This window comes from Panthera pardus, unplaced genomic scaffold (genome assembly GCF_024362965.1).
Source record: "Panthera pardus isolate Hobbes unplaced genomic scaffold, ASM2436296v1 HiC_scaffold_6, whole genome shotgun sequence".
In the NCBI taxonomy this organism is placed as follows: Eukaryota; Metazoa; Chordata; class Mammalia; order Carnivora; family Felidae; genus Panthera; species Panthera pardus.
Genome location: NW_026526991.1, coordinates 117,765,746 through 117,780,865, shown reverse-complemented (window position 1 = coordinate 117,780,865; position 15,120 = coordinate 117,765,746). Strand labels below are relative to the sequence as shown.

Genomic DNA, 15,120 nt, shown 5'->3' with positions numbered 1-15,120 from the left:
TGTTTATTTTTGAGAGAGAGAGAAACAGAGCGAGCGAGAGTGGGGGAGGAGCAGAGAGAGAGGCAGACAGAGAATCCGAAGAAGGCTCCAGGCTCTGAGCTGTCAGCACAGAGCCCAGCACAGGACGCAAACTCATGGACCGTGAGATCATGGCCTGAGCCAAAGTTGGATGCTTAACCGACTGAACCACCCAGGCACCCTAAATGTTAAATTTTATAATATATTTGTGTATATTTTATGATAGTAAATGTTCAAATAGACTGGCGTCTACATATATTTATGCATCCATTACATATGCAACTTTTTCTTTAATTTGTCAATATTTCTAGGCTGTACAGTTTATCTGCAAGTTTTTTTTTATCTGCAAGTTTTTTCAAATTGTCAACATTCTCCCAAAATTTTCCAATACATTTATTGAAAAAAATCCATGCATAAGTGGACCATGTGGTCCAAACTGATGTTATTGAGGGTCAATTGTATTTTTCTTATTTGAGCAATTCAGGTGCTGTATCTCATACCATCTGGGAGAATTATGCCATTAGATATGGGTGAAGTTTCAAGTTTAATATGTATAGAAAGTAAATAGTATACACTTCTTGGCTGATAGACAGCCGAGAGCTTCTTAAACTTAAATGAGAAAATTTCTGCCTGTTTAGCTAAAGCAATAAGCAAAGACTGGATTAAGAAGGGCTATTTCACAAAATAAAGACTTTCCATAGATACTTTCTTTTTTTACTAATTTAATGTTTGTTGTGATTCTATTTATAGAGTTTGGTTTATTGAAGGGCATTTGCACTTGTTAGGAATTACTGTCCCTTGTTACCAGATGTCCAGTCTATAAAACCATAACTTTAATATTTTGTCTATTCTTTTTATTGTTTCTGATATGAAGGTAAATTCCATCCATATTCTTCCATCTTGGTCAGAAGGGGAATCCTGACCTCTGTCTTCCAAATTTGTCATTAGCAGTCTTGACATTTTTGTCACCATCATCAGACCATCTGAATCTTTGACAACTTTCTTTATCTTATTCAGTACAATAACCCTTTCTGGCTTCATTCACGTGACTATCCAGTTTGCACTCAGAGTTAATTAAGTTATTGTTTTCTTAGTATCCTACACTTTTGTACTTTGTAGCTTTTGATATGTGTGCCCTATCATTCCTCAAGTTTTTATCTATATTAGATACCTGTTTTTAATCCCTTCAAATGCCACTTGGCCCTACCTCTTACTCCAGTCATTGCTCTGTTTCCTGAAAGCCTTGAAGAGCTTTGCATAAATACAGTTGTATTATATTTTGCCTCAGCTTGGGACTTCATACCACACTTTTAAGTTTCTGTTCTACTCTAGGATATCACTAGAGTCATGGCACAAGATGCAGGAATCTGCTCCAAAGTTATGAGTACACAACCAAAAATGTACAGGAGTTGATGACTCTGAAGGCTACCCTTGATCAATTAAGATCGATGATGAAGAAATGTTTTCCTCTTTCATCCCTTAGATTGACTCAGACTCAGGAGGTCTCTGGAGGATTGAGCACCAGCCACCCTGAAGGAGTGAAGGCTGTAGGTCCATCACATAGCCTTGTACTGGCTTTTCCTCCTTCCCTAAAATGCCACTGTCACAATCCTTTCTTTATTCTCTCTCCTTGACTGCTCTGTCTCCGCAGTGGTTTCTATGCTACTGGTAATTGTAGAAAATAAGAAAAAAACTGGTTTGAGTAGATCTCCTAGTAAATCATACCATCTTACTCTAAATGGATTCTTTTTCTGCGAAGTGATCCAAGTAGTCATCTTGTATAATAGTGCTGCTCGAATCTTTCATGTGTTCATCCTCAAGACCGGCTTTCTTCTTTCTCAACACCTATTCTACCTGAGTTGTTCACAAGTATAAGACTACACAACTGACTTCCACATTTTCTTTGATCTGTATTTCAGAACAGTTTTCAACTGATTCTCCTCTCTATAAAAAAAATAAAAATAAAAAAAATCTTTAATCCATCTCTACTTCTTTCCTTTGATGACGAGAAAAGCCATCACTTATTCTTACAGTTAATTTCTCCAACTGTGCTTTTGATTACATCCAATCCTCCCATCCTATCCTTACCAGTCTTTCCAGTGCCTCCTTTTACAGAACTTACCTGTAATAGAAGAAAACAAAACACAAAACCAAAATCCTTTTTTTTTACTTCATTATTCCTATTAACTATGAACTTTTCTTGCTTTTTTTCATTCAAAGGAGCATTTATTGAAATAATATTCTATTTTATCACATATTTATTCCTTAAGCCCCAACAACCTAGTTCCAGTCTTTATTGTTCCTTGGGAACCACCATCTTGAAGGTCAACGAAGGATAAAACAGTCATTTTGCCTCATAGCCTTTCTTCAGTCATCATCATTGATCACATTCCAGTATGTTCCAATAAATCTGTTTTCTTTTATGAAATTGTAAAAATTTGGACATATCTATTCTCCCTCTTTACATTACCTAATTATTGTCTTATCTACTCCCAGAACTCTCTGTAGGTTCTTTCTCTGATTCTGATCCTTCTCCCACACCCCAGTCTTATATTATTGTTCACTTCTTGTTGTGTATTACTCTTGGACAATGAGTTGGACCTCAAAGTTAGCTTCTCTGAAATGGAGATTATCATTCCCATTTACTTCCTCCTTACCTCAGCTCTTCAAAGCTTCTAACTTTCTTGTTTTTGAACAATAGTAATTTTCTTTAAGGCACCAACGATTTCTACTTCCTCTTTGCATCTTCAATATTTGAAGAAGAGAAAATAAGCACTCTGATTTATATACATTAATTCATTTAATCCCCATAGCAATTCACATTTTGTACATAAGTAAACTAAGACCCAAAGTGGTCAAGTGAGTTGCCTAGTATCTCAGAGCTGCCTAGGAATGGGAACCATATCTTCTGGATACCTAAATTCATATACTTTTCATTGTGTAACAGAATAGTCACTCTTAAACATCATTGTATACTGAATTATCAAAAAATACTTAATTATGTTTTTTCTATTTTATATATTAAGGAAGGAAAGAAGACAAATACATTTTAGAAAGAATATGAACCTTCTTCAACAAGAGTTGAAAGTTATAAAGACTTTCTATTAAACTTTATATTATTAAAATGCTATTTTAATCAGAACAACCTCTTTCTCAGATTCCTCAATCTATCAAGGTTATGTTACATACTGAACAGGGTGGTTGTGTTATACACTAAACTGGGTGGCTATCTTATATACTAAACTGGGTATATATTCCCTAATGTCTTTCATATTGAGTTCGGAGTTGGAAATAGTTTTTTTTTTTTTAGTTTATGTTATTAATTGGATATTTGTCAATGTTAAACTCAACTCAACAATTAAAATCTTTACCTATTGAGCTTCAGAGCTAAATTAAGTTTGATAACTGAGAATAAGAATCTAAAAGTAAAGGGAGGGTCAATAGTGGCAGTTAGTTAATAGTGGAGAAATGTCCTATGAGTAGACAAAGTGGAAAATTACATGATAGCCTGTAAGTATGGATTATACTCTGGGCAAAGGATGCACCATCATTAGGCAATTGCACAGTGAACAACTGTCGGTTAAGTGCCATTTTATCCAATTTAGACCTAATGAACTTAGTAGATGAGATCCCTGCTGAATTAAGGAGCAATCAAAGCCTCATTTTGGATTCTGTGCGATCTAGGTCAAGAAGTTCCAAAAGTGTTGGGTATGACTTGGTACAGGAAAGAGACAACTTTCTTCTCCTTCCTTCTGGTTAATTCTTTAACAAATACTTATGGAATATGATTTGTGCCATAGAAAGTATCATTTGGTGATTGGTAGATAATGATATAACAGAAAACTCTTCTTTGCCATTGAGGAATTTTAGTTACACTTTTGCTAATTTTTCTCAGTTACTCTGAATGACATTTTTAAATCAAAGTGATAAAAAAAAATTTTGTTTGAGTCTAAAAGCAAAGTAACTCTCTCCCCTAGCAAGAAGCTTGCTAAAAAGTCTTTAATAAAAGGGATAAGGAATGGAGAGGTGAGGATGTGTTTTGTGTACTCAATCTCACCTATCTCAGAGGTGCAATGACACTGTGGTTTTATTTGGAACTTTCAGGAAGGGATCCGGATCACCCTTTGACAGGAAGTGCAAAAGATGTGTCAGAAGAAGCCCATGTCTGCCTACCCTGCAGAGAGGGCTGCCCCTACTGTGCTGATGACAGCCCTTGCTTTGTCCAGGAGGATAAGTATTTGCGACTTGCTATCATCTCCTTTCAAGCCCTGTGTATGCTGCTTGACTTCGTTAGCATGCTCGTGGTCTACCACTTTCGCAAAGCAAAGGTAAACCCAGGTACCCTGGTTATGTACTTCCTTTTTATTACGAAGTGACCACTTCTTTTTTCAAACAAATTGAGTTTTTCCAAGCCCCAGTTGCCTCTCTGTTTGGCAGAAGTCTTCCTATTCCCATATAATATAATTAGACCAGAGTATGAACGTTACATTCTTTAACTTCCTAAGAGAAGTAGGGTTTAAAAATATGGAACCTTATTATAACATTTTCTTCTACAGAATGCTTCCCCCAGTTTAGTGTGGAGCCTCAGTACTTTATTGCCTTGAAGAACTCTCTTTTCTATCTCTTTGGCTTCTAGAAGAACTTATTTTGCTAGTAGCCAATGTATTGTTAATTTTTTTCATATCTAGAAAGCTTTTTGGTATTTGTTATATTTCATTTTTATTTCTCTTAACCATTGACAAATGGACGACTATTTTTGAGCACATTATCCTACAAAGGGCTTATATGACTTTTGAGCGAGGCTGCCCTTTGGTTCTGTTCTGAGAAATCAAAGAATAGTATAAACATTTATATGCTTCTTAGTCAGGGGTGGAGGAAATGCTAAAATGTCCAGGGTAAACATTTCTGGGAAATTGTCTTCAGTTGGTCACCCAATGAATTATATGTAGCCAGTGTTGTCAGAATTTGTGGTTCTGTTTCTTTCAGAAACTTATTTGTTGTACTGGGGGAAAAAAAACCCACAAAGTCTAAAGTTTCCAGCTTTTCCAAATTCAAATGACCCCTTCGTGTTAGCAAAGTTATACAGATTGGTTTAGATAACCAAGCTTACTGGAAGCATAAAGTGTTCCCATTAGAAATTTTAAAAATAAAACAACTCTCTGTGAATGGCATCTATTACAAGGCCTCAAGTCAACATAATAAAAGAAAACCCTCTATTGAGATTCTAGGAGAATATATCCATTATGTTAATGTTATAGACTTTAATAGTTATTTTAAATAGACAGTTTCATTAACAGAAGCATACAACACAAATTAAAATCAGGCTTTAAGTTAGTCAGAAAGTGCAAATGGGCAAAATGCTCTTCATTTAACCAATACTTGTTTTTCTTTTGCAACAAAATATGTGTTAAAGTGTATATGTAATAAAGAAGCAGGCAAGTGGGGTTGAGAAATATCTAACCACTGTTACCTAGATAACAATCCGTTTTTTAAAACACCTATCCCTGGCAGAGCAGGTAGAATTAAAAGGTCTATTTAATAAACTGTTCTGAAATCTCTCTATGTAGTATAATTCATTTGCACAGGGGATAACAGTTCTTTACAAATTTTAATTGATTATAATCATTAATGATTGCTGTGCTAAATGGAGTTAATGATATATAATGGGCAGAATATTACATTGGATATTAAGAAATCTGAGATAGTTCTTTTTTTTTTAATATATGAAATTTATTGTCAAATTGGTTTCCATATAACACCCAGTGCTCATCCCAAAAGATGCCCTCTTCAATGCCCATCACCTACCCTTCCCTCCCTCCCATCCCCCCATCAACCCTCAGTTTGTTCTCAGTTTTTAAGAGTCTCTTATGCTTTGGCTCTCTCCCACTCTAACCACATTTTTTTCCTTCCCCTCCCCCATGGGTTTCTGTTAAGTTTCTCAGGATCCACATAAGAGTGAAAACATATGGTATCTGTCTTTCTCTGTATGGCTTATTTCACTTAGCATCACACTCTCCAGTTCCATCCACATTGCTACAAAGGGCCATATTTCATTCTTTCTCATTGCCACGTAGTACTCCATTGTGTATATAAACCACAATTTCTTTATCCATTCATCAGTTGATGGACATTTAGGCTTTTTCCACAAATTTGGCTATTGTTGAGAGTGCTGCTCTAAACATTGGGGTACAAGTGCCCCTATGCATCAGTACTCCTGTATCCCTTGGGTAAATTCCTAGCAATGCTATTGCTGGGTCATAGGGTAGGTCTGTTTTTAATTTTTTGAGGAACCTCCACACTGTTTTCCAGAGCGGCTGCACCAGTTTGCATTCCCACCAACAGTGCAAGAGGGTTCCCGTTTCTCCACATCCTCTCCAGCATCTATAGTTTCCTGATTTGTTCATTTTGGCCACTCTGACTGGCGTGAGGTGATATCTGAGTGTGGTTTTGATTTGTATTTCCCTGATGAGGAGCAGTGTTGAGCACTGAGATAGTTCTTGATGGACCAATGTCTTGATCTATGTTAATGTTACTTAACATTTCCAAAGTTACTAACCTTTCAAACTTCTCTGGGTCGTCATATGAAATGCTACTTTATAAGGTTTTCATGAGAATAGATATCTTCGTGTATCATTTAGTGAAATTTCTATAGCTACAAACTAGTTGTAGTAAATAAATTAGATGTTATCTAGTTTTAGGATGGTCACTTTTTGAAGAATCAGTTTTCACAGAATGTGACATAATATAAGGGGGAATATTTTTAGGAAATGATATAGGTTAATATAGTCAGTGAATGCAGATCTAGTATACTGAAGAAAGGAAACATTTGGTGAACTTTTCTCTTCTGATTTCAGTTACCAAAAGGAAGAGAATTGTGAAAGCAGTAAACCATTTCCAGTGTAAAGATGGCATGTTTATAACATGTAGATATTGGCTTTGCTTTTTAAAGTTCTCTTGTGTCTTTACAGCATTTTTTTGCATAAAGCAGAAAACTGATCATTACTTTTGAGGTAATACTGATGCCTCTCTTACAAGTTTCCCATTGCATTGCCTACCCACTGATAGTATAAAGAATAAACAACTTATAATCTAAAAGTTTATATCTATTTTGACAAAAGAGAAAGACATTGTGTGCAATGTAGAAGTAGCATAATATTATGGGTGAGTGTGCAGACTCTAGAGTAACATTGCTTGTACTTGAATCCTGTCCAGCCCCTTGAATACCATTATACTTTGGGAAAATTGCTTAGCCTCACTTCAACTAGTTTCTTCCTCTATAAAATTGGGGTTGGGGCGCCTGGGTGGCTCAGTCAGTTAAGCGTCCAACTCTTGGTTTCGGCTCAGGTTATGATCTCACGGGTTTGTGAGTTCAAGCCCCGTATCAGGCTCCACACTGAGAGTATGGAGCTTGCTTGGGATTCCCTCTTTCTCCCTCTTTCTCTGCCCCTCTCCCACTTGTTCTCTCTCTCTCTCTTTCTCTCTCTCTCAAAATAAGTAAATAAACTTAAAAAATGGGGGTTAATATACCAAATACAAAAATAATTTTAAATGGGTTATACACCTAAATATAAGGCCCAAAACTAAGAAACATTTTTTAGAAGAAAACATAGGCATAAATCTTCATGATTCTGGGTTAGACAAGGTTTCTTAGATACAGCATCAAACGTATACATGACAAAAGGAAAAAATAAATAAATTGGACTTCATCAAAATTGAAAACTTTTGTGCATCAAAGGACATCATCAAAAAGGTAAAAAGACAACCCCTAGAATAGCAGAAAATATTTACAGACTATACTAGTACTCAGAACATACAAATAATAAAAGGACAACAGTATTCAAAAATGGACCAAGTGATCTGAATACAAATTTCTCCAAAGAAGATATGCAAATGGCCAATAAGCATATGAAAATGCTCAATAACATTAGTTATTAGGAAAATTCTAATCAACCCTATAGCACATGCTAGCATAGATAAAAATAAAAAAGACAATAACAAGTGTTGTTTAGGATGCGGAGAAATTGAAACTCTCATTCATTGCTATTGGGAATATAAACAGTGTAACTAACGGTCCCTAAAAAAATTAAACATAGAGTTATGATATGCCAATAATTCCACTCCTAGGTGTATACCCAGGAGAATTGAAAACATATGTCTAAAATGACTAAAATCAAAAACACAAGAAATAGCAAGCAGTGGCAAGGATGTGGAGAAAAAAGAATACCTCATGAACTATTGGTGGGAATGCAAGCTGGTACAGCCTCTGTGGAAAACAGTATTGATGTTCCTCAAAAATATTAAAAATAGAATTATCATTATGATCCAGTAATTTCACTACTGGATATTTACCCCCAAAAAACAAAAACAGTAATTCAAAAAAAATACATGCACCTTTATGTTTATTGAAGCATTATTTACAATAGCAAAGATATGGAAGCAACTTAAGTGTCCATCTGGAGATGAATAAAGAAGATGTGGTGTGTGCGTGCGTGTGTGTTTGTGTGTATGTGTGTCTGTGTATACACACAGAACAACCTCGCGGTTTCCAGAAGGGAGGTACCTGGGTGGAATAGATAAAGAGGATTAAGGGTACATTTAACCTTGATGAGCACTGAGAAGAATATAGAATGTTGAATCATTATATTGTACAGCTGAAACTAATAACAAAAATAAAACCTTTGTATACACAAAAATGTTCACACAAGTGTTGATAACAGCATATTTCATAATAGCCAAAAAATGGAAACAACCCAACTGTTCATCCAGTGATGGATGAATAAATAAAATGTGGTATATCCATAAAATGGCAAATTTTTTTGTCAATAAAAAGGAGTGAAGTACTGATACACCACAACATGGATGAATCTTGAAAACATGCTAAGTGAAAGAAAACAGTCATGAAAGATCATATATCGCATGATTACATTCATGTGAAAGGTCCAGAATAGGCAAATTGGTAGAGATAAGAAGTAGGTCAGTGGTTGTCAAGGGATACAAGGAGGGTAGAATGGGGTGTTACTGCTAAGGTGTTCAGGGTTTCTTTTCTTTCTTTTTGGTCCAGTAGATTATGGTGATGCTTTCACAAATCTGTCAGTATACTACAAACCACTGGCTTGTACACTGTAAAAGGATTTATATCTTAATAAAGCTATTATAAAATTTTTTAATTTTTTAATATTTATTTATTTTTCAGAAAGAGATAGAGCATGAGTGGGGAAGGGGCAGAGAGAGAGAGAGAGAGAGAGAGAGATGCAGAATCTGAAGTAGGCTTCAAGCTCTGAGCTGTCAGAACAGAGCCCAATGAGGGGCTCAAACTCACAGACTGCAAGATCATGACCTGATCTGAAGTCAGATGCTCAACTAACTGAGCCACCCAAGCGCCCCTATTATAAAAATTTTTGAAGGAGTTTATTAATTGCCTCACAGGATACTTTTGAAGATTTAATGAGATAATTTATATAGAGTACCTTACTAGACATTTGTCTTTTGTTATTATATTATTTTATTATATTTATTATACATATTATTTATTATATTATTTTAGACCTCTTTGTGAAATTAATAATCTGTTTCCTTCCAATGTTAGGGGCTAAGTATGACATTTAAAATAGCTTAAAAGATAAGGTGTTTAAAAATATAGCCATGCCTATTTGATGTAAGTAGTGGGATTCCAGGCAATAAATTCATTTAAACTGTCTTTATAATTGTAAATGATCATTTTATACTAATCCTAATAGATTGTCCAGATAGCTGAAATGAACAAAACACAGATTCTCTTATTTTGGCTAACTCTTCACTATGAAGGAATGGAAGGAATGCTAAACTGTAGGCAGGATAGTTTCACTTAATTAGTCTCAGTTAAAAAAAAAAAAATGTTTTGAATACCCAAGCTCCACAAGTGCCAATTCACATATGCACGTGCAATTACACAGGTATTTCTATATAGATAGTTATCTTTAAAAAGTGTTTACTATGCATTTATTTATATGTGGCTTTTTGTTATTTTTCAGATGTTAAGTGTACAAGTAAGCTATAGCTATTTACTATTTATATTTATCTATATCATTGACCTTTCTAGGAGGATTCCAACCTCTACCTTAGAAATGAGAAAGTTACAGAAATCTTGAGAGACTATCAATTATGAAGTCATGGAATGTATGCTCCCTGTTGTGTTATTGCAATGGTAGCAGTTTAAAAGCTGGTCATGTAAATCAATTTGTTACTAATTTCCTGGTTTTTATTTAGAAAGATGACAAAATATGAGAACTAGAATGAAGTAACCCCTTTTCATAGAAAAGAAAACCCAGCCTCTAGGAGATTGTCAGTTGCCCAAAGTAACCCATTAGGGTGGGGTAGGTATGTATTTATATTTTGTCTTACGCCAGCACCCATAATAAAAATTTCTAGAAGATTAAAAGTATTAATAGATTGAGGCTCAGTGAAAAAAGGGTAGAAAAAAATTAGTTGAAGTCAAGGGTGGGGTTAAGATATGGAATGATTCCATGAGGGCAGGTATACTGTTTTTAGCCTGTTGCTAGAAAAAACTTTCTGGGGTTTTCTAGCAATAGTGCAAAGAGGAGAAAAAAAGCAAGTTAGGGTTCACAAGATAAAAACTGACCAGTCACTCAGATGAAATTTGAATATGCCTATCATTAAGTCTTCAGAGATATTTTTCCTGTGGATTGTTAAATAGAAAATATTGTTAAATGTATTGAATGATAAACATCCTTACAGAAAATAAATATAATAATTTTCATAGCTTTATTTGTTAATTTTCCTGATATTGTGCTAAAGTTTATTTATTTATTTATTTTTAATTTACATCCAAGTTCGTTAGCATATAGTGCAACAATGATTTCAGGAATAGATTCCTTAATGCCCCTTACACATTTAGCCCATCCCCCCCACAAAACTCCTTCAGTAACTCTCTGTTCTCCATATTTAAGAGTCTCGTATGTTTTATCCCCCTCCCTGTTTTTATATATTTTTACTTCCCTTCCCTTGTGTTCATCTATTCTGTGTCTTAAAGTCCTCATATGAGTGAAGTCATATGATATTTGTCCCTCTCTGACTAATTTCGCTTAGCATAATAGTTCCATTCATGTAGTTGCAAATGGCAAGATTTCATTGTTTTTGATTGCTGAGTAAAACTCCATTGTGTGTGTGTGTGTGTGTGTGTGTGTGTGTGTGTGTGTGTACACAGGTTCAGGTTCATTTTTCTGCATGTCACTGTCCAGTTTTCCCAGCACCACTTGCTCAAGAGACTGTCTTTATTTCATTGGATATTCTTTCCTGCTTTGTCAAAGATTAGTTGTCCATATGTTTGTGGGTCCACTTCTGGGTTCTCTCTTCTGTTCCATTGATCTGAGTGTCTGGTTTTGTGCCAGTACCATACTGCCTTGATGATTACAGCTTTGTAATACAGCTTGAAGTCTGGGATTGTGATGCCTCCTGTTTTGGTTTTCTTTTTCAAGGTTGCTTTGGCTATTCGGGGTCTTTTCTGGTTCCATACAAATTTTAGGATTGTTCTAGCTCTGTGAAGAATGCTGGTGTTGTTTGAAATTGAATATGTAGATCGCTTTGGGTAGTATTGACATGTCAACAATATTTGTTCTTCCTATCCAGGAACATGGAATCTTTTTCCATTTTTTTGTGTCTTCTTCAATTTCTTTCATAAGCTTTCTATGGTTTTCAGTGTATAGATTTTTCACCTCTTTGCTTAGATTTATTCCTAGGTATTTATGGTTTTTGGTGCAATTGTAAATGGGATCGAGTCCTTGATTTCTATTTCTGCTGCTTCATTGTTGGTGTATGGGAATGCAACCGATTTCTGTGCATTGATTTTATATCCTGCAGCTTTGCTGAATTCATGGGTCAGTTCTAGCAGTTTTTTGGTGGAATATTTTGGGTTTTCCATATAGAGTATCATGTCATCTGTGAAGAGTGAAAGTTTGACCTCCTCCTGGCCAATATGGATGCCTTGTATTTCTTTGTATTGTCTGATTGCTGAGGCTAAGACTTCCAATACTGTGTTGAATAACAGTGATGACAGTGGACATCCCTGTCTTGTTCCTAACCGTAGGGGGAAAGCTCTCAGTTTTTCCAGATTAAGGATGATATTAGCATTGGGTCTTTCACAGATGGCTTTTATGATCTTGAGGTATGATCCTTCTCTCCCTAGTTTCTTGTGGCTTTATATCAAGAAAGGATGCTGTATTTTGTCAAATGTTTTCTCTGCATCTATTGAGAGGATCATGTGGTTCTTGTCCTTTCTTTTATTTATGTGATGAATCACATTGATTGTTTTGTGGATATTGAGCCAGCCCTGAATCCCAGGTATAGATCCCACTTGGTCATGGTGAATAATTTTTTTAATGTATTGTTGGATCCGGTTGGCTAATATCTTGTTGAGGATTTTTGCATCCATGTTCATCAGGGAAATTGGTCTATAGTTCTCCTTTTTAGTGGGGTCTTTGTCTGGTTTTGGAATCAAGGTAATGATGGCTTCATAGAAAGAGTTTGGAAATTTTCCTTCCATTTCTAGTTTTGGGGACAGCTTCAAGAGAATAGGTGTTAACTCTTTCTTAATGTTTGGTAGAATTCCCATGGAAAGCCAGCTGGTCCTGGACTCTTGTTTTTTGACAGATTTTTGATTACTAATTCGATTTCTTTACTGGTTATGGGTCTGCTCAAGTTTTCTATTTCCTCCTGTTTCAGCTTTGGTAGTTTAAATGTTTATAGGAATTTGTCCATTTCTTCTGGATTGCCCATTATATTGGCATATTATTGCTCATAATATTCTCTTATTATTGTTTTTATTTCAGCTGTGTTGGTTGTGATCTCTTTCATTCTTGATTTATTTATTTGAGTCCTTTCCTTTTTCTTATTCATCAAACTGGCTAGTGATTTATTAGTTTTTTTAATTGTTTCAAAGAACCAACATCTGGTTTCATTGATCTGTTCTGTTTTGTTTGGTTTCAATAGCATTGATTTCTGCTCTAATTTTCATTATTTCCGGTCTTCTGCTGGTTTGGGGCTTTTTTTGCTGTTATTTTTCCAGCTCTTTAAGGTGTCAGGTTAGGTTGTGGATCTGAGACCTTTCTTCCTTCTTTAGGAAGACCTGGATTGCTATAGACTTTCCTCTTATGACTGCCTTTGCTGTGTCCCAGAGGTTTTGGGCTGTGGTGTTATCATTTTCATTGGCTTCCATGTGCTTTTTAATTTCCTCTTTAACTTCTTGGTTAGCCCGTTCATTCTTCAACGTTTTTTATTTATTTTTGGGACAGAGAGAGACAGAGCATGAACGGGGGAGGGGCAGAGAGAGAGGGAGACACAGAATCGGAAACAGGCTCCAGGCTCCAAGCCATCAGCCCAGAGCCTGACGCGGGGCTCGAACTCACGGACCGCGAGATCGTGACCTGGCTGAAGTCGGACTCTTAACCGACTGCGCCACCCAGGCGCCCCAGAAAAACATTTTTTAAGAAAAACATTTTTAATAAAAATTGAGAATAAAAATAAATTTTTTCTCTTTCTGTATTCAAGAAAAAGAAAAGAAAAAGAAAAAAAATTTAATATGTGGACCAGTGAGCAGAGTGAAATACGAGTGAAATTACATCATTTTCCTCTAAGATTCAAACTATGAAGCACTTTATAGTCCGTGAACTAAGCAGGCAGGGAGACTTGTGGTGTTCCTGAGAGCAAGGTTGGCCCAGTTGGGTGGGGCTTAGTGTAATGGCTCTGTTCTCCACTAGATGGCACTGCTTAGCTTACTGGGGTAGATTGTTGTGGTGCTGGTAGGTGTGTATGCGCATTCGCTGGAGGGGTGAAAGTGGTGTCACCCAGCCACCCAGTCTCAAGTATTGGAACTCTGTTCTCCTGGATCAGCAATCACACGCTGGTCCTTTGTCTCTGGCTTCTGTCCACTTCCTGCTTTTACACTGTCGGTGATCAAGCAGTCAGGTTGCCAGGTGGCACCTCCTTCCTGAGTTTTATATCACATGCGGCTGTGTTTCCAACCCCTCACTTCTGAGGGACTGCGGCTTTGTCCCATTCTGCCCCTCTGCATGAGGGTCTCACCAAGCAATGGCTCGGTTCCAGTCGCACCCAGGAATGTTTGTGGCACCATGCTGCTGCCGATGCCTAGAGACTGTGCCTCGGTGCCAGCCCACCCCAGAAAAAGTTCATGTGATCGTGTAGCAGCAGCATTTCAGGGATTATGGTAAATTTCAATACAAATCTAGCACTAGGCTTCACCCTTAATGAACTTGTTCCAGCACCAGCTAATGTGATTATTCTCCGGGGTCCACTGGGGCCTTTGCTTGTGGTGGGGCCACACAACCTCTACCACATATGCTCCCAGCAGAGGAACTGCCTCTCCCCTTGTGGCCCGAGGGACCCCCCAGACTTCACTGTGCTCTTGGGGATTTGCCCTTCTCACCAGAGACCTGCCAGGTATCGAGCTGTGGAGTTTCAGACTCTGCACTTCCCCTGTTTATAGAGTCTTAATGGAATTTAAACCTTCTCCTTTCTCCCTTTTTATTTCAGTCCCTGCAGCTGTTTCCACTTTTCCACTTTCTCTCCCAGCTGCTTTTGGTGGGGGGGGGGGGTGCTTTTCCTGTACTCTCCCTACATCTCCATCCTCTCTCCACAAGCAAAAACAGCTCCCTGCCCTCTGCGGCTTCTTTCTCCCCCACCTCACCTCTCTGCAGTGTGTACCTGCTGAGTTCTGTGGTTCAGGTTGTGAAGATTGTTTTGTTAATCCTCAAATTTGTTTTCTAGGTATGCAGGATGGTTTAGTGTTGATCTGGCTGTATTTCATAGATGCGAGACACAAAAAACTCCCATGCTGTCCCACCATCTTGGCTCCTCTCTGTGCTAAAGTTTTAATGTTTAAATATAGCTTAGGTAAATCAATTCTGTAGAGGCATCACAAATGTGATCCTGATACCCTGTTCTTTGCTATTTAATGTAATGCAAGGATACCTTTAGAATATCTAGATTAGAGTTAGCCAGTGTGCATCACACATGCCATCACTACAAGGCAGTGATAGACATATTTGGTCTTCTTTCCCATTTGATCCAGAATTAGCCTCAGATCCCCTC

General features: G+C 36.8%; 1 protein-coding gene across 1 annotated transcript in view; it reads left to right on the top strand.

Moving 5' to 3' along the window:
- Positions 1-15,120, top strand: part of GPR158 (G protein-coupled receptor 158) — a 417,620-nt gene that overhangs the window by 223,927 nt on the left and 178,573 nt on the right. The window contains exon 4 of the mRNA XM_019432597.2: positions 4,123-4,346. Within this exon, the coding sequence (XP_019288142.1) occupies positions 4,123-4,346 (224 nt within the window). The remainder of the gene's footprint in view (positions 1-4,122; positions 4,347-15,120) is intronic.